The following is a 23,473-nucleotide window of genomic DNA, read 5'->3' as shown; positions in this document are numbered from 1 at the left end:
TCCTGTCGTACCTCTTCTTTGATTTGACAAAACAAGAAAACTATTTTTTTTTTTTTTTTTTTTTTTTTGCGGTATGCGGGCCTCTCACTGCTGTGGCCTCTCCCGTTGCGGAGCACAGGCTCCGGACGCGCAGGCTCAGCGGCCATGGCTCACGGGCCCAGCTGCTCTGCGGCATGTGGGATCTTCCCAGACCGGGGCACGAACCCGTATCCCCTGCATCGGCAGGCAGACTCTCAACCACTGCGCCACCAGGGAAGCCCAGAAAACTATTTTTTAATATTAGGAAGAGGGAACAACTGAAGCAAGATGTTTAAGAACTCTACCTTCCTTCGTTATTGTACAAGGAAATTTTGGTTGGGTTTGTCTGGTACTGTTGCCAATCACTATGAAAACTCTTCATTACCTAAAAGCACTGGTTTTTGTGACAAGATATAAATTTAGGTAACCCTGGTATATTGCTTAAGAATGGTGATAGAAACTTTTCCCTATATGGCAATAGAAAGAATTAAAGGTTTCTTTTTTCATAAATGCCGTATGCTTATTCCTTATACACTATAATTTGGAATCTTTCTGTATTGCTTAGATGTCTGTGACCTTTTCTTATGTTCTGGCTGTTTGATTATGGAGAGACAGATGCGTGCCATGCCATACTCAGCACATTCACACAGACTGGAGATGCTTCTGTCACATGGCTAGAGTTAACATCTAAATGGGGACAGCCTGTATTAATTCGCTGAGACAAGAAAGACTGGATGTGGGTTTGCAAACGCTGTGTATACTTTATGAAAAGCTGTTGTGACTTCTAACTAGGGAACCTCCCTGTTTTTCTGGGCCTTATGCCTTTGTGTTCCCTCATTCTTTCTCTTTGGAACTTTTTATGTACAAGGACCCTTTGTCTAATTTGGCCACGTGGCTTTGGACAGTGGCGAAAGATGAGAATATATTCTCGCTGGGTCCAGTTCTTCCCTTCCATTGTATTTCTGTAGTTTGCTGGGAGATCATAAATCTTGATTTTGAGGGTTCTGGTGAGCAATAAGTGTGTTTGCAAAGGTCTTTCAAAAATGTTTCTCTCAAAGGCGGTAAGGTGTGTTCAAAATACATGGCAGAAAGAATAACCGACTTCGATAGATGAAAAAGCAGGAGACAGATTACCTAGGGCAGAAGTGATCTATAAATACTCTTTAAGTTGGTCAACTGGCACACATTTTCTAACTTTGATTCTTCCTACACAAATTATTGTATTTTACTGTCCTGGGGAGGGAATAGTATAGTCAGTAGGGAAAAGCAGTGAGGTAATGATGTGACTGTGGTTTTCTGGCACCTTTGCTAACTGTATGCCTTGTCAGCCTGTCTTGAAAGCAGTTCCCCCAGCTATAGGAATTCTGACGTTTCTTAACTCTTCATGCCACAGAAACTTGTAAGACTAAATGTGGCAAAAGGCTGTGGGCATCTGCAATAGATTTGGTCGGTTGGTATCATTATGCAGAAACATTAATTATGCGTCTCTGGATGTAAGAGCTCTGGCTCTGATATACAGTTGCCAAGGAGGGTTGACTGATACGACTTGTAGCCGATCTGACAGTGAGCAGAGAGGCAGTTGGCTTCTGCCCTCATTGCTCCCTGTGCCTCCCTCTAAAAGTTGTGATCTCCCGGAAGAAACCTTCCCGGTTTTAATGTGTATGAATATTACTAAGCATGCAGTGATTTATAATAATAATTAGCATTTATTATAGCACTTACTATAATGTGCCACAGTGTGACAAGCATTTTTCTAAACACTTTAGATATATTAAATGTATTAGCACATTTAACCTTCCCAATAACTCTGTAAGGTAGATACTTTTATTTTCTCCATTTTACAGATGAGGAATCAGAGGCCCAGAAAAGATAAAATCACTTGCCCCAAATCACACAGGTTTTTTGTTTTTTATTTTTTTTACATCTTTATTGGAGTATAATTGCTTTACAATGGTGTGTTAGTTTCTGCTTTATAACAAAGTGAATCAATTATACATATACATAATCACACAGTTTTAAGTGGCAGAACTGGGATTCAAAATGTAGAAAGTCTAGTTCTAGAGTCTGTTCTTTTTAAGATGCCTGTTATGGAGAAAAAAAACAAAAAACCTTAGATTCAACTCTTGAGAAGCTTTTATTCCAGGAGAGCTGTGATAAAGATGAAGCCTGTCGAAGACATAATAAGCATTAAACACAGAGATCTGTTTAGCTGTTTACACTACAGACGACTAAAAGATTCCTAACATTGTGGCCATGAGTGGGCGTTGTTATTAGAGTTCCAAGTTTGGATATGGTGAAATCATCATCTCTTCTCCTTTCTAATTATACATGAAGGCTTCATGGAGATTAGCCTTGATGAGCTCTCTGTGTTGTTCTACATGCCAGGTGTTTGGCCTGGTGTAAGCAGTGATTCTTAATCAGGGGTGTGCTTCCCAGTCTCATGTGAAGCCTTCTGAAAACATAGACGCCTGCAGCTCTGCACGTGCTTGTTAACGTCTCCGTAGGTAATGCTGATATGCAGTCCCAGAAGAGGACTTAAAGTGGACATGGGGGACTTCCCTGGCAGCCCAGTGGTTAAGACTCCATGCTTTCACTGCACGGGTGTGGTGGGTTCGATCCCTGGTCAGGGAACTAAGATCCCACATGCCATGGGGTGTGGCCAAAAAATAAAATAAATAAGTAAGTAAGTGGCCATGGTATATATGGGTAGTTTTATGTAATATACCACTCTAAAACTTAATGGTTTTAAACAACCGTGATTTATTATTTCTCATGATTTTGTGTTGGCCTGGGCTCACTCCCTGGCAGGTCAGCTGGGAGCTGGGTTTTTCTCTCCCTGTGATCTTACATCCTCAAGGGGGCTAGGCTAGGCTTCTTCATGTGTTGGAGGAGGTATTCCAAGAGGGTAAATCCCAGTGCACAGATGCTTGTTAAACCTCTGCTTGTGTCACATTTGCTGATGTCTCCTTGGCCAAAGCAAGTCACACGCCCAAGCCTAGAAATCAGCGTATACAGGGACTACACAGGTTGTGGACACTGGCAGACATGATTCATTGGGATAATTGTTATAACTACTACAGATGTAAACATCTGACTAAAATTAGCTCAATGAAAGGGCATTTATTATAAGCGCTTAGATCTCATAAAACCGGGGGGAAAACCGTATAACCTTCATTCTTGTCCTCTGCCATTATGATATACCTACCGACTTGATCAGTTGGAGTTTCCTCAAATCTGTTCATTTGCTCGGTAGATGTTACTTGAGCACCAACTATATGCTAAGCACTAGTGAAATGCAGTGAACAAAACAAAACAAATTCCTGCCCTGAGGGGCTTATAATCTGGTGGTGGCAGTGGTGGGGTGGGCAGGTGGTGGTGATGGAGACAGGCAGTTTACATAAAATAGGGAAGGGAAATAGGGAGTTGCAGGGGGCTGGGGGGTGGCGATTTTAGATAGGGTGGCCAGGGAAGGCCTCATGAGAAGTGACATTTGGGAAGGGTCAAGACAAAGAGTACATCTGATTGGTTCAGGCCAGTGTAATGATTGATTGCTTTGTGCTTGGATGTGTCTCCCAGATCTGTCCATAGTGGAGTGGGTAGGAGGGAGAGGGAGATGGTACAAGATGGGCAGGAGGAGGCAGTGACCAGTGTATCTGATACAGTGGTGGTACTTCGTGAGTTCTGTGCTGGCTTCTCTTGACTGGCTTTGGGGTGTGGGTACAGGATGGAGAGACGAGACGTGTGTTGACTACCTAATGCATGCTGAGCGTTGAAAAGCATATTTCACTTAAGCCTCTCTACAGCCTTGTGAAGAAACTAATATTATTCCTGCCTTGGGAGACTCTGAGTGGTAAAGTAACAACTTAGATCAAGGAAGGGAAGAGTCAAGAAGGAAATTCAAGTATGAAGAAATGAAAGGAGTCCTTGAGTGTTATAATAGATTTAATGCCAGAAGAGGACATGAGTTAAATGATACATTAACTGTGTAGAAGATTTTGTCACATATATGTCTCTTATCTTCAGTGCCTTTACCTATCTTTTCTGTGTTTTTGTTTTCTGACAGGAATGGGTAACTGCCACTGACATCAGAGTAACACTCAATCGCCTGAACACTTTTGGGGATGAAGTGTTTAATGACCCCAAAGTTCTCAAATCCTATTATTATGCAATCTCTGATTTCGCTGTGGGTGGTAGGTAAGTAAACCATTAAATAACCTTGAAAGTGATTGGAGCTTTGGTGTAGAAGTGAATGTAGCAACTTGTTTACAACTGTATTAGTAATGTTTTTTGGACTCATTATCCTGGAAACAAAGTAATTAGGTTTTCTAAAACCTTGTCAGATCAACACATTAGTGAATTCTTATTGAGCATTTAAGCGCAAAGCTCTATGATAGGCACTGTGACGCTACTGAGGAAGTGCAAGTCTGACATTCACTTACTGAGAAGGACCTGACCTTCTAGGATCCTACAGGTGAATGGGGCAGGCGATGTATGAATATGCGAAAAGTTAAATACTGGTACCATCAAGCGTTTTAGATAAAGAGATGTCATATGTCAGAGAACAGTTACAGGACTGTCAGGCTAGAGAAACAGATGGAATCTAAGCTGGGCGTCGAAGAATAGGTAGGGTTTAGATAAGGAGAGAGGATGTCTGGGTTGGGTGCAGAAGGGTTGGGTGCATGTCATGAGCAAAAGTTTAGAGTTGGAAGCGTTTAAACCTCCTTGACTTAAGGAAAATCTTATATGAATTTGTGGAGTTGTAAACCAGAGAGTTTGGTAGCCAGAGACCTTAGACAGTGAGCCAAGAATCTTGGACTTACCTCCCCTTGTAATAGACTATGAAGTCTCAAGAGCAGAAGCATTATTTTTGTATGCAGTGTTCCTGGTATGGGATTGATGCTCAGTGAAAGCTGATGGAAACTGTAACCAATGAGAAATCATGTACTTTTTTGGTGTTAGGGCTATGATTTCAACACAGTAGATTAGGAAGATTAGCTGCAGGCAAGGTAACAGTAGAATATGATCGAGAGAATTTATATTCCTGTTATTATGCTGTCATCTAGGTGTTAGGTGACACCAAATACCTGACATTAAGGTGGTGACAGCAGAATGGAAAGAAACATTTAGGTGCATTTTATGAAGGAAGAATTATCAGGATTTTAGTCAAAGGTGATTTTGAAGGTTTAGTGACCAGGAGAATGGTGGTATCAACAGAATAAACGGAGAAGATGAGCCCATTTGGGAAGGTGGTGAGTTTAGTTGTAGAATGTAAAATTTTAAGTCGTGGAGGACATCTAAACTTGTGCAGCAGTCAAGGACAGGAGCTTGGGAGAAAGAGGCGGCCTGGAGATATACATTTGGGATTCATCCTGGTGCACTGTAGGTGTTTCAGAAGTGTTTGAGTGTATTACTAGGTGGTGCTTGAAGCTGTGGAACTGACTGCCATCTTTAAAGAGTGAGTGAGGGTAACGGCTCTGCACCAGAGTGCGTGTTAGTGTTCATGGGGATTTCCATGAGTCCTTAGTTTATGGTAATACCTGCATCTAGAGGCTCCTTCAAGGATTCTTGCCCCAAACAACCCAAGGGAATGTCAGTCTACCGGAGAGCCATATGGTGGTGTGGTATCTGTCTCTCACTGTCTTCAGATCAAATACTTTAAAATCATGATGGCAGATAACTGCCGAAATTTATTGACTTGTTATATGCCTGTACAGTCCTGGGCACATACATGTAGCAACCTCTTGATCTCCTCAATAACTCTATGAAATAGGTATTATCATCCTCCCTATTTTACAGGTAAGGCACCGAGTTTAAGTTCCATTGGTAAGTCACAGGGCAAGGTTTCAAACCCAGGCAGCCTGGCCTCGGAGTCCATGTTCTTCTCAACCACTACACTTGGCTGCCTCTTGAGATGCACACATTTCACTTCAGGAAATGATCCTACAGATGTCCTCAGAAATTGTTGGGGACTTTCTTCTCATGTCTGGTTAATGCCCCATCCCCTGTTAAATAAAGCTACCTTTTTTTTTTGTCTTGTTTGATTTTTCTTCATACCTGAAAACACACAGTCATTACTTAATCTTGCTCAGTTCCTCAGTTTACAGTTTTGAGTGGTAAACTCAAAAACATCCTGAGATGTTTTCAGTTCTCTGTGTATATCCTTTTTCTGCATCCGTTTCAGGGCTTCATAGGTGTTTCATTCTTTTAAGGGTCTCTTCTCTCCCCAGGTGTAAATGTAACGGGCATGCAAGCGAGTGCGTGAAGAATGAATTTGACAAGCTGGTGTGTAATTGCAAACATAATACTTATGGCGTAGACTGTGAGAAGTGCCTTCCTTTCTTCAATGACCGGCCGTGGAGGAGGGCGACTGCCGAGAGTGCCAGCGAATGCCTGCGTGAGTGCCCCTTGGTGTTCGTCTGCTGAATTGTCTTGAGGACTTCAGAGGTGGGAGAAGGAATGGGTGACTTCCTTTGATTCCTCCTTGAAAGGAAAAGCCTGGAAGGCAGAGCTTCTTCCCTAATTTGAGAGTGTAGAACAATAACCTGCATGCACGTCAAAGGAAAATCATAGATGCGGGCAATTGGCCACAAACGTAAACTGTGCTGGTTTTATGTTTCCTTCATGAACACACATAACAGAATGGGAGCAGCATCTTCAAGGTTTGGCCTTTGCTTAGCTCTAAATACTGGGCTGGGGTTGCCTACTCTAAAATATGGTTTCTCCAGTCTTTTCTTTGTTGCCCTTTAAAATATTCTTCTTGCTTTCAATGCTCATTTATTCGAACAGCCAGGATTGTTGATGAACATTGGTCAGGTGTGATGAGTTCTAGACTAAGACTGCTATTCGATGGATTATTTATCAAAATGATTTTTTCTTTATCTCACTAAAGAGCACAATGGGGAGGATTTCCTACTTCCGTCATGCAGAGGTGGGTGGCTCTGGGAAGAAGAGTAGAGCCTGGTATTCTTAGGAAGAGGTAAAATGAAAAAGATTACACATTGTTTATTCCTTCATAATGTCTTGGTTTCTTCTGAAGAGATAGAGAAAGGAATCTCAGGAGAAAAATCATGAAACCACGTAGTCATGATTTGCCAAGGACTTGAAAGTGAGAAACTTTTAAAGCAGCAACATTTTCTTATGTCCTTATAAATATTCCTTATCGTATCCTCTTGGTAATAAAGGGAATAAGAGGGAAGGCACTCTGAACTTGCAGGAATTATTGGCAGAAACCTTGAAAAAGGACCAATATCTTGACTCATGACTGTTTCCATTAGCTGCCTACAGCAGATTTTCTTATTCAACTTTTCTTTTCTCAACAAATTCCTGATTTTCAGATAAATTTTACAGCCTGCTCTAGCATTCCTAAGCACTTTAACTTCTTTCATTCTTTTACTGAACTGTAATATCCAGTGTTGGAAACTACATGATAAAGGCTGATAAAAGAAAAAATGAAATACTCCTAAGGTGTGACATCTAAATAAATGTACACATGTGTTTGAAAAGTAATCTGCTTAATGATGTCATATGTTGAGTCTATCCAGGAACATTATGGGAAAAAAACAAGTGTAACATTATATCCAGCTTCTCACTAGCAAGTGAACAGAATACAGTAGCTAACAGACTTTGATAAGGAGCTAAGTCAATTGGCTTTCCTCTTTGGTCCCTTCAGGCACCATGGCCCGTCAGAGAGAGAAGTTTCTGGAGGTGTGACAGTACTGCAGTATTGTCAGGGTGCTGGAGCTAGGGAAGAGAGAATGACAGCTGCCTTCTCTCTTACCAGCTGCTGATGAGGGAGCCACAGCATCTGCTTTTAGCAGTGGGTTAGGACAGCATAGACGTGGGGATTGTTCTGCCTCACGGTCTCTAAGCACCAGACCATTTAGGTGCCGTGAGCTGGGCTGATTGCGAGAGAATCTAGGGAGACTTGAGGGAAGAGAAATAGCTGATGGAGAAGGGAATGGGAGCTTCCAGAGTTACTTAACTCTAATTCTTGGTGCCAGCGATTCAAGTTTCTAAAAAGTTTTCAAATATAGTACCATAAAAGAACTGATTGTAAAGGCAGGGAGGAGAAAAAAAACATATATTCAAATTTTTTTAAACAACAATCTCCTGCTCTATCTGTAATCAAATAAAATTTTATTTTTATTTAGTGTCTGTACTTGGAGCAGGGTCAATAATTTGGAAAAAATCATCTTAGTATAAATATAATAAAGATTTTCAGTGACTACAGATACTCGTCATGTAGGGAATAGAGCTACTTAACAGATGACCCATTTGGCACTGTGGCTTCCCAGCAGATGGAGGCATCTATGGATCTAGATTTCTCTTCTTGTGGATTTACTTTCTTGTGGATCTACAGATTTCCTGCTTCTTTTGAAAGAGGCACTAATTTTTACCCACGTGTCTCAAGATTACTCCAGTCTGGGTATGCAAGTAATCTGGCATTTTAGAAGTTGGTGTCTAATATATTTGAATTGTCTGAGCCCTGAAAAGTTAACATAAATTGAAGCCTACATATAAATTGGCCCCTTGTGCTTGGACTTGGTATTAGAATGAAGGATAAAGGTTCAGAAAAATTGTAATTTGACTTGGCTTTTGTTTGTATGTGTACAACTATGCAGAGATTCCTAAGTACAAGGATTACTTATATTTTATGATGGTACTATTTTTGATAAGGATGAACATTACTTAGTAAGCTGTTAACCTGACGGTATGAACCCTTTATAGACAGACACACAGTTTTCGTTTTTGTTTTTGAATGAACAGTGCATCTGGCGGTCGTTCGTAATCTGCCACCACCTGTTTGTCAGAGATGTGGGGAATTATGGTTTTGTTTTCTCTGAGTCTTTTAAAATGCTGTTTGTAAAGGAACATGGATCTGACTTAACGTTTTGGCCAACAGCCTGTGACTGCAATGGCCGATCGCAGGAATGCTACTTTGACTCTGAACTGTACCGCTCCACGGGCCATGGTGGCCACTGTACCAACTGCCAGGATAACACGGACGGCGCCAACTGTGAGAGGTGCCGGGAGAATTTCTTCCGCCTTGGGAACAGAGAAGCCTGCTCTCCCTGCCACTGTAGTCCTGTTGGTAAGTGACGGGCAGAGTCTGCTTCATTGTGATGGTTGGAAGACAAAATGAGCATTCCCTGTACCCCCAGAACATAAAGCTTTTTTCCCTAGGGATTCGCACAGCTTAAGTACAGGAGAGTGGACATTGTTATAACATGTAAATGATTTAGGATCTGCCTCTACTCTCTTTAACCAGGTTGGGCCTTCAGATGATTTTCTGGTGTGTATAAAAATGTGGGGTTGGCCTGAGTAATGGTTCTGTAAATAATTAGCAATGAGATCATCAAGACCATTTGAACTTTGACTGTAAAAGGTTAGCTTCTTCGTGAGTTCTTCCTTGTTAATGATTTTGTTTAGTCTAACCTCCTTGGAGGGCTGAACTCTTTCAGCACATTGGTGTGTGTTCAGAGGAGCAGAGTGCTCTTCGTCTGTTGTGCTTTTTCAGGAGTTTGAACTTTATTTTTGTTATTCATGCCTGTATATACTTAAATTCTAGACACAGGCCATAAGGAGCCTGTGCTCGTCCACAGAGCAGTGACTGGTTTTGTGTACGGTTTACCATTGGGTACAGAGTGATTCGTTAGTGTTTTTCAGCAGTTATGAGTGGATTCATCTTAGGGTGTATGTCTGGAAAGTTTAAAAGTCATGGCTTAAAGGGGTATGATTTTGAGAGTGATCTGATTTAAAATTTGATCTTTATTCTCTTGGTTACCATCTAGATACTGAAAAACAATCTGCATTCTGGTTTTCAGGCATTGTTTTTAGTTACCAACCTTCTTTCTTTGAGACATTCATTTTACTTACCTAACTGGTGGTTGACACTGAGCACTTTAAATTTCAGGTTCTCTCAGTACACAGTGTGATAGCTATGGCAGATGTAGCTGTAAGCCTGGAGTGATGGGGGACAAATGCGACCGTTGCCAGCCTGGGTACCATTCTCTTACTGAGGCTGGATGCAGGTAAGATTTTTCAAGGGGGCAGAATCCAAATGTAGCTGATTCTTTTTTTTTTTTTTTTTTTTTTTTTTTGTGGAACGCGGGCCTCTCACTGCTGTGGCCTCTCCCGTTGCGGAGCACAGGCTCTGGACACGCAGGCTCAGCAGCCATGGCTCAGGGGCCCAGCCGCTCCGCGGCATATGGGATCCTCCCGGACCAGGGCACAAACCCGTGTCCCCTGCATCGGCAGGCAGACTCTCGAACGCTGCGCCACCAGGGAAGCCCAAATGTAGCTGATTCTTAATAATAGATGTTGTAGCTAATCTGCAGCCATATAAACATTTTCCCCCCATGATACTTGTAAACCAAGATTTAAGGCTTCTCGCTGTCTTCTCGCTGTAATGATGATCCAGGATTGTTCTGTACAGAGGTGAAGCAGAGTTTTCAGTGTCTAAATGTGATGGTTATCCTTGACTGAAATCAAATCCAAATATAAAGACGACTTTAGGATTCATTTTGCTCTTTCTATTCCTTTTTAAAAAAGGAATTCCTTCTTTAAAAATCTGTTAACATATAAAACAAAAGATTGACTTTGAGTGGAATTTCTTTATCTTTTCTCTTATTTCATTGTTTTCCTCCATTTTCCATCCAATAGGCCATGCTCTTGTAATCCTTCTGGCAGCACAGACGAATGTAATTTTGAAACAGGAAGATGTGTTTGCAAAGACAATGTCGAAGGCTTCAATTGTGAGAGGTAGCTCATTTTTTCTCTAGCCGTATTGTATTTTCTCTGTTATCATATTTCAAGTACAATGAATACCTGATTGTATCTTAATCTCTTTCAGATGCAAACCTGGATTTTTTAATCTGGAATCATCTAATCCTATGGGTTGCACACCTTGCTTCTGCTTTGGGCATTCTTCTGTCTGTACAAATGCTGTCGGCTACAGCGTTTATTCTATAACCTCTACCTTTCAGACAGGTAAAGTAGACCTTTCCTTCTGTCCTCTAGAATCGTGAGACTAGACTTACAGTGTTAAAAAGTCAGTAGCTCTTTGAGCACCTTTTGACGGTATCAGCACTTTGTTTTTTAATGTATGTGATTTTTGTTTGGCTTTTTAATTTAATGAAAGTATATATAAATGGTTTTAGAATTTACCAAATTAAGTATAAACTATTATATAAGATAGTTTAGCTTGAGGGGTATAGCATATATAGGTACTGTTATAGCCTCCATTTATTAAAAAACTTTCATTGATGACTTGCTATATATTTTGTGGTATATAGAGGACCTGAATTCAGGACATTTACAAAGTAACGGCATTTGTGTTCCATCCTCTGCTTGCAGATGAGGATGGGTGGCGTGTGGAACAAAGGGATGGCTCTGAAGCATCATTTGAGTGGTCCTCTGAGAGGCAAGATATCGCTGTCATTTCAGATAGCTACTTTCCTAGGTACTTCATTGCCCCCGGTAAGTAAGGCTAGGAAGCGGTCTGGCTTGGCGTATGCCCGTTTATTCTTACGCTCACATTCTTGCTCACCATTGTGTCTGCCTTCCAGCAAAGTTCTTGGGCAAGCAGGTGTTGAGTTATGGTCAGAACTTCTCCTTCTCCTTTCGAGTGGACAGGCGAGACACTCGCCTCTCTGCAGAAGACCTGGTGCTTGAGGGAGCTGGCCTAAGAGTGTCTGTGCCCTTGATCGCTCAGGGCAATTCCTATCCGAGTGAGACCACTGTGAAATATGTCTTCAGGTAAGACAGTTCTGTTTTTAAAATCTGACTTGACCAGAATTATAAAAGTGGTTTCTTTGTCAAAGCTCACCAGGCCTCAAGATGTGTGTCGAAGAAAAACTTCTGGCTTCTCAAGGTGGCTTTGTAAAAGGGAACTTTCCCTTTGTTGACGTGTACCTTTTCCAGTTGTACTGTCAAACCAACAGACTCATCTCTGACCTGGTTAGATTGGCAGAGCAGTGCATTGTTGGTGGCATAAATGAGTAAGAAATGCTTTCTCAGCACCCAGAATTGTCCTTACAGAGGTTAATGTGGCCCTTCCTTTTTCTCTAGGCTCCATGAAGCAACAGATTACCCTTGGAGGCCTACTCTTACCCCTTTTGAATTTCAGAAACTCCTAAACAATTTGACCTCTATCAAGATCCGTGGGACATATAGTGAGAGAAGTAAGTTATGATATAATTTAAGAGAATCATTTAAGATGATTAGATAAAAGGATCCATAATCAAAAGTTTATCTCTAAAGTCCTAATACTATAACACTGATCCTAGAGAAGTGGTATAAACTGCCTCATCATACATGAATTATGTATAAAAATAATGCATTTTAAAACTACTTTTAAGGACCTGGAGAAAATTAGCCAAAGTTAGTAAATAGTATTGTTTTATAATAAATAAGCCTATTGAGGTTACATTATCTATAATTAGAATCTTCTAAGAATCCCAAATATAATTCTGCTGGCTCACATTGCTTAACCTTTGTTTCTTTTTATTTCTTGCTTATGTAACTATCAAGCCCTTTTAACTAAATTGGCTAAATTATGAAAAATTAAAAATTACTGAATGAACATTTGTTATAATTTTAAATTTAAAAAGCTGTTTTTAAGCATTTCTTTAAATTTTTTTCCTATAATTTTTTTTTTTTTTTTTTTAATGAGGACCTATTTCTATAGAAAGGTAAAGCTGTCTGGGGGAAGAGGAATCAGAGTGGTGGTGTGGCATTGAAAGTGGCATCAGCAGCTTGGATGTGTTGATTTTTGAGATGCCTGCATGAATATCCAGATGAAAATGTCTTATAAGTAGTTAGACATATGGATGGGGCTTACGAAGAAGTTGAGACTGGAGATCTAGAATCAAAGGGTTGTCACCGTATGGGTAATCATTTTTAAACTTGGAAATATAACAAAAAAATACAGAAAGAGAAAAGAAGATGCAATCCTGGAAACAGTTATTTAAGGACCATGACCTGAGACTTGAGAGAAAAAGAATTTCAAGGAAGAGGAACGATTAACAGGTTTAGGAAGATAGTACAATTGGATTTTGGTATTGGGTAACTGAAGAATCATTGGTGAGGGGTTTTTTTTGTTTGTTTGTTTTTTTAAGAAGTGTTGGGCTTCCCTGGTGGCGCAGTGGTTTGAGAGTCCGCCTGCCGATGCAGGGGACATGGGTTCGTGCCCCAGTCCGGGAAGATCCCACATGCCGCGGAGCGGCGAGGCCTGTGAGCCATGGCTGCTGAGCCTGCGCGTCCGGAGCCTGTGCTCCGCAACGGGAGAGGCCACGACAGTGAGAGGCCTGCGTACCGCAGGAAAAAAAAAAAAAAAAAAGTGTTGAAACTGAAGTTAGATTGCAGTTATTTAATTAAGTAAATTAGATCACGAATTAAGTAAATTCAAAGGTGAAGAAGTAAAATACAGATTATTCTTTTAAGAAGTTCGGCTGTGAGGGAAGGAAAAGACAGGGACTGGACTCTAATTAGGGAGTAGGGACAGATCGAAGAAAGAGTACTTTTAGGATGGGGAGGCTTAAGAATGTTTGAAGTTGGAAGCACATTAACAGTGGAGATGTCTCTCATGATCTAATGTTGAAAAAACCCATAAATGTAGTAAAAGTTAACTAAATTCAAGGCAGAAATAGAAGAGCTGTCCTTTAGCCTCAGGTAATCAGTTTCTAAGGATTATATAAACAGCAAGTGATATTTCATAACATGGGGAAATACACTTGAAAGATAAGAGTGCAAGAGACAGGAGTGGAATGGAAATTAAAGGGAAATATGATGATACAATCAAAACCTGCCTCTTCCATAGGGTGTTCCTGCTGAGTCTGTCATGTGCACTGTTAGGTTGGATGAACCATTGGGCTAAGCCAATATAAGGCTTCCTCTATTTTTATTTTCTTCTGGAAATGGGAAAGCATTATGATATACGGCATAACAGCTTTGGAATAATTACATATTTGTCAAAGTAGCCCTGATTATTAGAACTTGTTTACTTATTTTTTCTGTTTTATGCAGGGCAAAAAATATAATTTGAGTGGTACTTGTCGACAGGTGCTTCCCCTGCTTTCTTATCCTTGAGCTCTATGATCAGTGCCTGATTTTGTGGGAAAAGAACAAAAACACGGCTTAATGGCTGTCGCCTTAAACTCTTGTTATTTCCACATTCTTCCTTTCATCTTTTCCTGCCCCAGATTATTGCCCAGTGCTTTTCATTTTTCACATTGGTGATTGGGAGAACTGTAAAATCCAACAAATCTGTGTGTGTGTGTGTGTGTGTGTGTGTGTGTTTAAAAAATGAATTTTGCTCTACCACCATTCCAGATACTTAGCACCAGGTAGCACATAATTGTTCTACATGCTATTTTCTGGTTATCTTCTCCAACAGATGAATTAAACTGATGGTTGATTGTCTCTGAAATTTTGGGTGTGGTTACCCCTTAGCATTATTGACTTTGCAAGAAGTTTTGGCATACGAAAGCCAGTTCAGTGATCCTCTTCTCCACATCATACACAGGTGCTGGATATTTGGATGATGTCACCCTGGCAAGCGCTCGTCCCGGGCCTGGGGTCCCTGCGACTTGGGTGGAGTCCTGCACCTGTCCTGTGGGATACGGAGGGCAGTTTTGTGAGATGTGCCTCTCCGGTTACAGAAGAGAAACTCCGAGTCTTGGACCATACAGTCCATGTGTGCTTTGTACCTGCAATGGGCACAGTGAGACCTGTGACCCTGAGACAGGTGAGAAGATGACCTTTGGGGGCTGCTAGACCTAAATTCTCTTTAGCAGGTGGTTGGAAATGCTCATTGTCTTATTTGCTTATACACTCACCTGTTTTCTCACACCTGCTCTCCAAATAGGTGTTTGTAACTGCAGAGAGAATACAGCCGGGCCCCACTGTGAGAAATGCAGTGACGGGTACTATGGCGATTCCACCGTGGGCACCTCCTCTGATTGCCAGCCCTGTCCGTGTCCTGGGGGCTCCAGTTGTGCTGTTGTCCCTAAGACACAGGAGGTGGTGTGCACCAACTGTCCTACTGGCACCACTGGTAAGTCTGCTCTATCCACAGAAACACCTTGGGAAGAAGGACTTTGGAGGTTTTTGGATTTTCTTGTTTGGTTCCATGGTTAGTTTTCCTAGTAGGCAAAAGTTTTGTAGGAAACAGGTTTATTATGGATTTGTAAAATGCATATCAATTACTAATAGTAGCTAACATATTTATGGCCAGGTGCTTTTCTAAGCACTTTAACATATACTGCCTCATTAATCCTCACAACCCTCTGAGATAGCTTCTTGCATTATCCTCAGGTTACAGCTAAGAAAACTGAGGCACAGAGACATTAAGTTACATGTCCAAGGCTACATGGCTATAGTCATTGGAGCAGCTGGAATTTCAACCCAGGCATTCTGGCTCCAAAGAGGAGGATCACTACAATATACTCTCCCTTACAAGACGCGAATCAAAACTTGAGTTTTAGTTTGTGAGGCTGCCCTGGGATTCTTGGTGTAAAGTGGTAATTTTAAAATTCTTTAAATTCTTTATCTAAATAGTCCTTTCAGTGTATCAGGGCCCATCGCATTTAGTTGGGGAAAAAAATATTTGTAGAGCTTTGGATAAGACCTCTGTTCCCATTCTCTGAGATTCTTTCTTTTTGATAAGAACATAAAACTAGATCTTTCCTGGCTACTCAAGGAGTTGCCTGTGCTGATTCACAGAGGAGACGGGGGCTCACTGTTGACCGTTGCCCTTTCTTCCATTGACTTTAGCCTCCACGTAATGGAGAGGTTCTGGCCAGGCTTCTGATACAGACTTTGACTCCGTTACAAGCTCTTTGTTCAAAAGATACTGCTAGAGAGCATGAACATAAGTAGAAAAACCAAAACACTGAGCTCATACTCTGTATCTCTCATGTCTCATCAAAACATTCTTTAATCATTGGGAAGCATTAAAACACTCCACCTTCCTTCCACTTCTCCCCTGACCGCACATCGAGCACAAGGGCAGTGCCACACAGGGAGAGCCAATCATTTGCTTAAGGTAGTTGAAAAAATAAGGAGTAGAAGTTAGTGTAGAATTTCATATTTTTGACCCTTTTCTCCTTTTTTTTTAAGAAAACAGTGGCCCAACAGAGTCTCTTAGAGGTAGACTTCTCCAGCCTCATTCCCCACCACCCACCGCTGCACTTGTACCCTCTGCTCCTGCCCTCCTGGGCTCAGGTGTGCCCGACTCTGGCCTGCCACGTGCTGTTCTCTTTCTTTAGAGTGCTTACCCGACTCTCTCACTTTTCTTAGCCAACTCCTGTCTGTTCTGTGGGTTGAGTTGAAACGTCACTTCCCCAGGATGGTTTTCCTCAATGAACCCTCCCTGCTGTACCCAGGTTCTTAGGACCTTTTACTCTGCTGCCACAGAGTATAGTAAGTATCCCTCGTTCAGTGTCTACTCTCAGAGGTACTTAATAGAGCATTTTGATAAGAGATCCCTCTACTGATTCTGTTGTTTCACTGGACAGTAAACTAAACAGTTAGGCATTGTGGAGTCGTTCTCATATCTATACTAAATAGTACAAATGGTGAAGTAAAATTATTCGGGATGCTTATAGAGAGATGGAGTATCATATAGGAGATTTTAGGAAATGTTATACACATATTAGTCACTAATCAGATTTGTGAAATACACAGTTGACCCTTGAACAACACAGGTTTGAACTGAATGGGTCCACTTGTATGAGATTTTTTCAATAGTAAATACTACAGTACTACAATCCACAGTTGGTTGAACCCCTGGATGTGGAATTGCAAATTCAGAGGAGCCGCAGAAGGTGGGGGCTGGATGACTATAAGTTGTATAAGGATTTCTGACTGTGCAGAGGGATCGTCCACCCTCGCATTGTTCAAGGGTCAGCTGTATTTGTTTTGTTAGTTATCACCTGGATTGAAGGAAATGATCTATAGCAGTTCTTGAGGATGTTAATTAGGATGTAGAAGTCTGCATGAAAACAGCACAGACCCTGTGAAAAATAATGCCATCAGTCTTTTTTTTTTTTTTTTTTTTTAGCTGTGTTGGGTCTTCGCTGCGTGCAGGCTTTCTCTAGTTGCGGTGCGCGGGCTTCTCATTGCAGTGGCTTCTCTTGTTGCAGAGCACGGGCTCTAGGTGCGCAGGCTTCAGTAGTTGCAGCATGTGGGCTCTAAGGGCGCGTGGGCTTCAGTAGTTGTGGCTCGCGGGCTCTAGAGCGCAGGCTCAGTAGTTGCGGCGCACGGGCTTAGTTGCTCCGCAGCATGTGGGATCTTCCCAGACCAGGGATCGAACCTGTGTTCCCTGCATTGGCAGGTGGATTCTTAACCACTGAGCCACCAGGGAAGTCCAATGCCATCACTCTTTATTTTCCTATATCCTGCTTTACTTCTTTTCATAGCACTTTTTAGCCACTTGATATTTTTATGTGTATTCATTTGTTGATTACCTATCTTCCCCCTCCACCTCCAGTTTAAGCTCCTTGAGAGCAGGAACTTTTGTCTGTTTAATTCACTTTTGTGTCCCTAACACCCAGAATAGTGTTTGGCACGTGTGTTTGTTGAATGAATGCAAGTATCTATTGAATAAATGAATAGAGGTTGCAGATACAAAGTAAGATGTTCCTCGTTTAGAAAATTGTTGAAGAATATGAATAACAGCTGATAGTCACTGAAATCTTCATGTGTGAAATGCTTCTGCATTTAATTTAATACTTTAAACAATCTTTTTAGGTAAATTAAAAATAATAATCATTTTTTCAACAAAATTTTTTAAGTGCATGGCTTTGGAACATGAAGATGAATAAAGGAGGGTCCCTAATCTTCAGGGTCTAAAACTGTGGAGCAAAGCACAGATCATTTTAATACAGTGTGGTTAGTTCAGATAAAGGAACACACACAAGAGTGCTAAAGGAGAAGAAAGGAAGACGCCACTCCCAGTGTGGGAGGGATAATAAGGAAAACCAAGACTAAGAGAAGTCTATAATTTGCCCGAAGTCATATAAGTAGTACAGCCTGGACTTGAACCTACATCCTAGGCTCTGAGACAGAGGGGTAGACTAGCTGTAGCTGTGGAAGATATTTTGCAATGAGAGCTTTTCATGGGCTATCATGTAGCTCTGTTTTACGTTTTCTAGCAGATTTTTTAATTGAGTTTTATTCAGAACAGGTTTTAAGACATTTTAAATATGGATCGTATCTAGACTAGCTAAACTACCTGATGAAAAAGCAGAACTGAAATGGTGTCTTAATCCTAATCTGGAGAAGGATCTTGGGTGTGGGTCTGGCAACTATTGAATATTTGCCTCAGAGGCAAGAAGGGCCCCTAGCTTCCTGTCCTCTCTTAACATCCTGTTTCTTCGTGTCCTCCTCCTCCCCCAGCCACATTTTCTGTTACCTCATCAGTGGTCTCTGTTTGCCAGATGCAGTGGTCAGTTTTCAGTCCTTATCTGACCTGGTCTCTCAGCAGCACTGGACACTGTTCACTACTCACTTTGCTCCACACATTTTCTCCTGTTGCTTTTTGTGATACTTCCCTCACCTTGGTTTTCTTCTACTTTTCTTCTCTTCTCTTGGATCTCCTTTGATCACTTCTGTTTCTCAACCTAGGGCTTTCATGTTAGCTTTATCTATATTCTCTCCTTAGGTGAACAAATCTCATCTTTAGGCTTCAAAAGCCCCTCTGTGCCTACAACTGCAAAATCCATGTCTTCAGCCCTGACCTCGCTCTCTTGAGTACCAGCTACCTACTTGCTGTCTCCACTTGGATGGTGGGCTGGAAGCCTTCCATCTGCCCCTCCATATCCATTCTTTATCCTTCTCCACCCTGATGAGGCCTGCATGTACTACATCACATGGCCACCTCCATTTGAGTGCAGGTGGTGGGAAGCACGTAGGAGATCAGAGAGAGAGAGGAAGGAGAGTGAGGGCAGAGTATGTACTCCAAGGCCCCCTCTCTGTAGGGTCCTTGTGGTTTGGTGACCTTAATCAAACTTACCAGCTCTTGGCAGGTGACCTTCTCCAAACAGCCCTTTTTAAGAAAGTTAGAAACTATTAGGTTCTGGTAACTGCTCCCTCCACCCCCGCTCTGAGGCCAAGGTTCTGGAGCCCTGCAGTTACTACCCCAGGTGCTATGCTCTACTTGTGGTTTCTCAACACTATCCCCTTCCTTCTATGGGTAGTATGTTTTATTAACTCTCCTCAAGTCTTTTTTTTAATTATCTGTCTTTTCTTTGATGTTTTGAAATGCCATTTTTATCATGTTCTAATTTCTTAATATACTAATATCCCATGAATTTTTAATCACTGGAAAGTTATTCTTGGAAAAATGCTCACCAGTGTGTGACACTGCATAGGATGGTGCTGTATATAAACATTTTAGTCAGAGTTCCCTACCATTTCTCAAAAGAGAATAGTTTGATATAAGGAAGTTAAACTAAATATTAATAGGGACATAATTTTCATTTTTTTGTTATTTTTTGTTTATTTATGTTTATTTATTTATTTTCTTATTAGTCATCCATTTTATACACATGAGTGTATACATGTCAGTCCTAATCTCCCAATTCATCACACCACCACCACCACCACTTTCCCCCCTTGGTGTCCATACGTTTGTTCTCTACATCTGTGTCTCAACTTCTGCTTTGCAAACTGGATCATCTGTACCATTTTCTAGGTTCCACATATATGCGTCAATATATGATATTTGTTTTTCTCTTCCTGACTTCCTACACTCTGTATGACAGTCTCTAGATGCATCCACGTCTCTACAAATGACCCAATTTCGTTCCTTTTTATGGCTGAGTAATATTCCATTGTATATATGTACCACATCTTCTTTATCCATTTGTCTGTTGATGGGAATTTAGGTTGCTTCCATGACCTGGCTATTGTAAATAGTGCTGCAGTGAACATTGGGGTGCATGTGTCTTTTTTTTTTTTTTTGTGGTACGTGGGCCTCTCACTGTTGTGGCCTCTCCCGTTGTGGAGCACAGGCTCCGGACGCGCAGGCTCAGCGGCCATGTCTCACAGGCCTAGCCACTCTGCGGCATGTGGGATATTCCCGGACCAGGGCACAAACCTGTGTCCCCTGTATCGGCAGGCGGACTCTCAACCACTGTGCCACCAGGGAAGCCCCTGCACATGTCTTTTTGAATTATGGTTTTCTCTGGGTATATGCCCAGTACTGGGATTGCTGAGTCATATGGTAGTTTTATTTTTAGTTTTTTAAGGAACCTCCATACTGTTCTCCATAGTGGCTGTATCAATTTACATTCCCACCAACAGTGCAAGAGGGTTCTCTTTTCTCCACACCCTCTCCAACATTTGTTGTTTGCAGATTTTCTAATGATGCCCATTCTAAGCAGTGTGAGGTGATACCTCATTGTAGTTTTGATTTGCATTTCTCTAATAATTAGTGATGTTGAGCATCCTTTCATGTGTTTCTTGGCCATCTGTATGTCTTCTTTGGAGAAATGTCTATTTAGGTCCTCTGCCTATTTTTGGATTGGGTTGTTTGTTTTTTTAATACTGAGCTGCATGAGCTGTTTATATATTTTGGAGATTAATCCTTTGTCCGATGATTCATTTGCAAATATTTTCTCCCATTCTGAGGATTGCTTTTTCGTCTTGTTTTTCGTTTCCTTTGCTGTGCAAAAGCTTTTAAGTTTCATTAGGTCCTATTTGTTTATTTTTGTGTTTATTTTTTTTTAATTTCCATTACTCTAGGAGGTGGATCAAAAAATATCTTGCTATGATTTATGTCAAAGAATGTTCTTCCTATGTTTTCCTCTAAGAGTTTTATAGTGCCCAGTCTTACATTTAGGTCTCTAATCCATTTTGAGTTTATTTTTGTGTATGGTGTTTAGGGAGTGTTCTAATTTCATTCTTTTACATGTAGCTGTCTGGTTTTCCCAGCACCACTTATTGAAGAGACTGTCTTTTCTCCACTGTATATCCTTGCCTCCCTTGTCATAGATTAGTTGACCATAGGTATGTGGGTGTATCTCTGGGCTTTCTATCCTGTTCCATTGATCTATATTTCTGTTTTTGTGCCAGTACCATATTGTCTTGATTACTGGAGCTTTGTAGTATAGTCTGAAGTCAGGGAGCCTGATTCCTCCAGCTCTGTTTTGTTCCCTCAAGACTGCTTTGGCTATTCAGGGTCTTTTGTGTCTCCATACAAATTTTAAGATTTTTTGTTCTAGTTCTGTAAAAAATGACATTGGTAATTTGATAGGGATTGCATTGAATCTGTAGATTGCTTTGGGTGGTATAGTCATTTTCACAATATTGATTTTTCCAGTCCAAGAGCATGGTATATATCTCTCCATCTGTTGGTATCATGTTTAATTTCTTTCATCAGTGTCTTATAGTTTTCTGCATACAGGTCTTTTGTCTCCCTAGGTAGGTTTATTCCTAGGTATTTTATTCTTTTTGTTGCAATGGTAAACGGGAGTGTTTCCTTAATTTCTCTTTCAGATTTTTCATCATCAGTTTATAGGAATTCAAGCAATTTCTGAGCATTAATTTTGTATCCTGCAACTTTACCAAATTCATTGATTAGCTGTAGTGGTTTTCTGGTGGCATCTTTAGGATTTTCTATGTATAGTATCATGTCATCTGCAAACAGTGACAGTTTTATTTCTTCTTTTCCAATTTGGATTCCTTTTATTTCTTTTTCTTCTCTGATTACCATGGCTAGGACTTCCAAAACTATGTTGAATAATAGTGGTGAGAGTGAACATCCTTGTCTTGTTCCTGATCTTAGAGGAAATGCTTTCAGTTTTTCACCATTGAGAATGATGTTTGCTGTGGGTTTGTCATATATGGCCTTTATTATGTTGAAGTAGGTTCCCTCTGTGCCCACGTTCTGGAGAGTTTTTATCATAAATCGGTGTTGAATTTTGTCAAAAGCTTTTTCTGCATCTATTGAGATGATCATATGGTTTTTATTATTCAACTTGTTAATATGGTGTATCACATTGATTGATTTGCATATATTTGAAGAATCCTTGCAGCTCTGGGATAGATCCCACTTGATCTTGGTATATGATCCTTTTAATTTGTTGTTGGAATCTGTTTGCTAGTATTTTGTTGAGGATTTTTGCATCTATATTCATCAGTGATAATGGTCTGTAATTTTCTTTTTTTGTAGTATCTTTGTCTGGTTTTGGTGTCAGGGTGATGGTGGCCTCATAGAATGAGTTTGGGAGTGTTCCTTCCTCTGCAGTTTTTTGAAGAGTTTGAGAAAGATGCATGTTAGCTCTTCTCTAAATGTTTGATAGAATTCACCTTTGAAGCCATCTGGTCCTGGGCTTTTGTTTGTTGTAAGATTCTTAATCACAGTTTCAATTTCATTTCTTGTGATTGGTCTGTTCTTATTTTCTATTTCTTCCTGGTTCAGTCTTGGAAGGTTATACCTTTCTAAGAATTTGTCCATTTCTTCCAGGTTGTCCATTTTATTGGCATAGAGTTGCTTGTAGTAGTCTCTTAGGATGCTTTGTATTTCTGCGGTGTCTGTTGTAACTTCTCCTTTTTCATTTTTCATTTTATTGATTTGAGTCCTCTCCCTTTTTTTCTTGATGAGTCTGGCTAAAGGTTTATCAATTTTGTTTATCTTCTTAAAGAACCAGCTTTTAGTTTTATTGATCTTTGCTCTTGTTTTCTTTGTTTCTATTTTATTTATTTCTGCTCTGATCTTTATGATTTCTTTCCTTCTGCTAACTTTGGGTTTTGTTTGTTCTTCTTTCTCTCGTTCCTTTAGGTGTAAGGTTAGATTGTTTATTTGAAATTTTTCTTGTTTCTTGAGGTAGGCTTGTATAGCTCTAAACTTCCCTCTTAGAACTGCTTTTGCTGCATCCCATAGGTTTTGGATTGTCGTGTTTTCATTGTCATTTGTCTCTAGGTATTTTTTGATTTCCTCTTTGATTTCTTTAATGATTTCTTGGTTATTTAGTATTGTTAGCCTCCATGTGTTTGTGTTTTTTACTTTTTTTTCCCTGTAATTCATTTCTAATCTCATAGCATTGTGGTCAGAAAAGATGCTTGATATGATTTCAGTTTTCTTAAATTTACTGAGGCTTGATTTGTGACCCAAGATGTGGTCTATCCTGGAGAATGTTCCGTGCACACTTGAGAAGAAAGTGTAATCTGCTGTTTTTGGATGGAATGTCCTATAAATATCAATTAAATCTGTCTGGTCTGTTGTGTCATTTAAAGCTTGTGTTTCCTTATTTTCTGTTTGGATGATCTGTCCATTGGTGTAAGTGAGGTGTTAAGGTCTCCCACTATTATTGTGTTACTGTCGATTTCCTCTTTTAGAGCTGTTAGCAGTTGCCTTATGTAATGAGGTGCTCCTATGTTGGGTGCATATATATTTATAATTGTTATATCTTCTTGGATTGATCCCTTGATCATTACGTAGTGTCCTTCC

The 23,473-nt window shown here is 40.6% G+C and overlaps 1 protein-coding gene across 1 annotated transcript in view; it reads left to right on the top strand.

Moving 5' to 3' along the window:
• Positions 1-23,473, top strand: part of LAMC1 (laminin subunit gamma 1) — a 124,174-nt gene that overhangs the window by 75,087 nt on the left and 25,614 nt on the right. The window contains exons 3-13 of the mRNA XM_079945582.1: positions 4,082-4,212; positions 6,246-6,412; positions 8,921-9,109; positions 9,932-10,049; positions 10,681-10,779; positions 10,871-11,007; positions 11,374-11,496; positions 11,586-11,775; positions 12,088-12,200; positions 14,543-14,764; positions 14,885-15,073. Of these exons, the coding sequence (XP_079801708.1) occupies positions 4,082-4,212; positions 6,246-6,412; positions 8,921-9,109; positions 9,932-10,049; positions 10,681-10,779; positions 10,871-11,007; positions 11,374-11,496; positions 11,586-11,775; positions 12,088-12,200; positions 14,543-14,764; positions 14,885-15,073 (1,678 nt within the window). The remainder of the gene's footprint in view (positions 1-4,081; positions 4,213-6,245; positions 6,413-8,920; positions 9,110-9,931; positions 10,050-10,680; positions 10,780-10,870; positions 11,008-11,373; positions 11,497-11,585; positions 11,776-12,087; positions 12,201-14,542; positions 14,765-14,884; positions 15,074-23,473) is intronic.

Source organism: Stenella coeruleoalba (assembly GCF_951394435.1).
Source record: "Stenella coeruleoalba genome assembly, chromosome: 1".
In the NCBI taxonomy this organism is placed as follows: domain Eukaryota; kingdom Metazoa; phylum Chordata; class Mammalia; order Artiodactyla; family Delphinidae; genus Stenella; species Stenella coeruleoalba.
The sequence above is the reverse complement of the archived record's forward strand: the minus strand, read 5'-3'. Positions and strand labels throughout refer to the sequence as shown.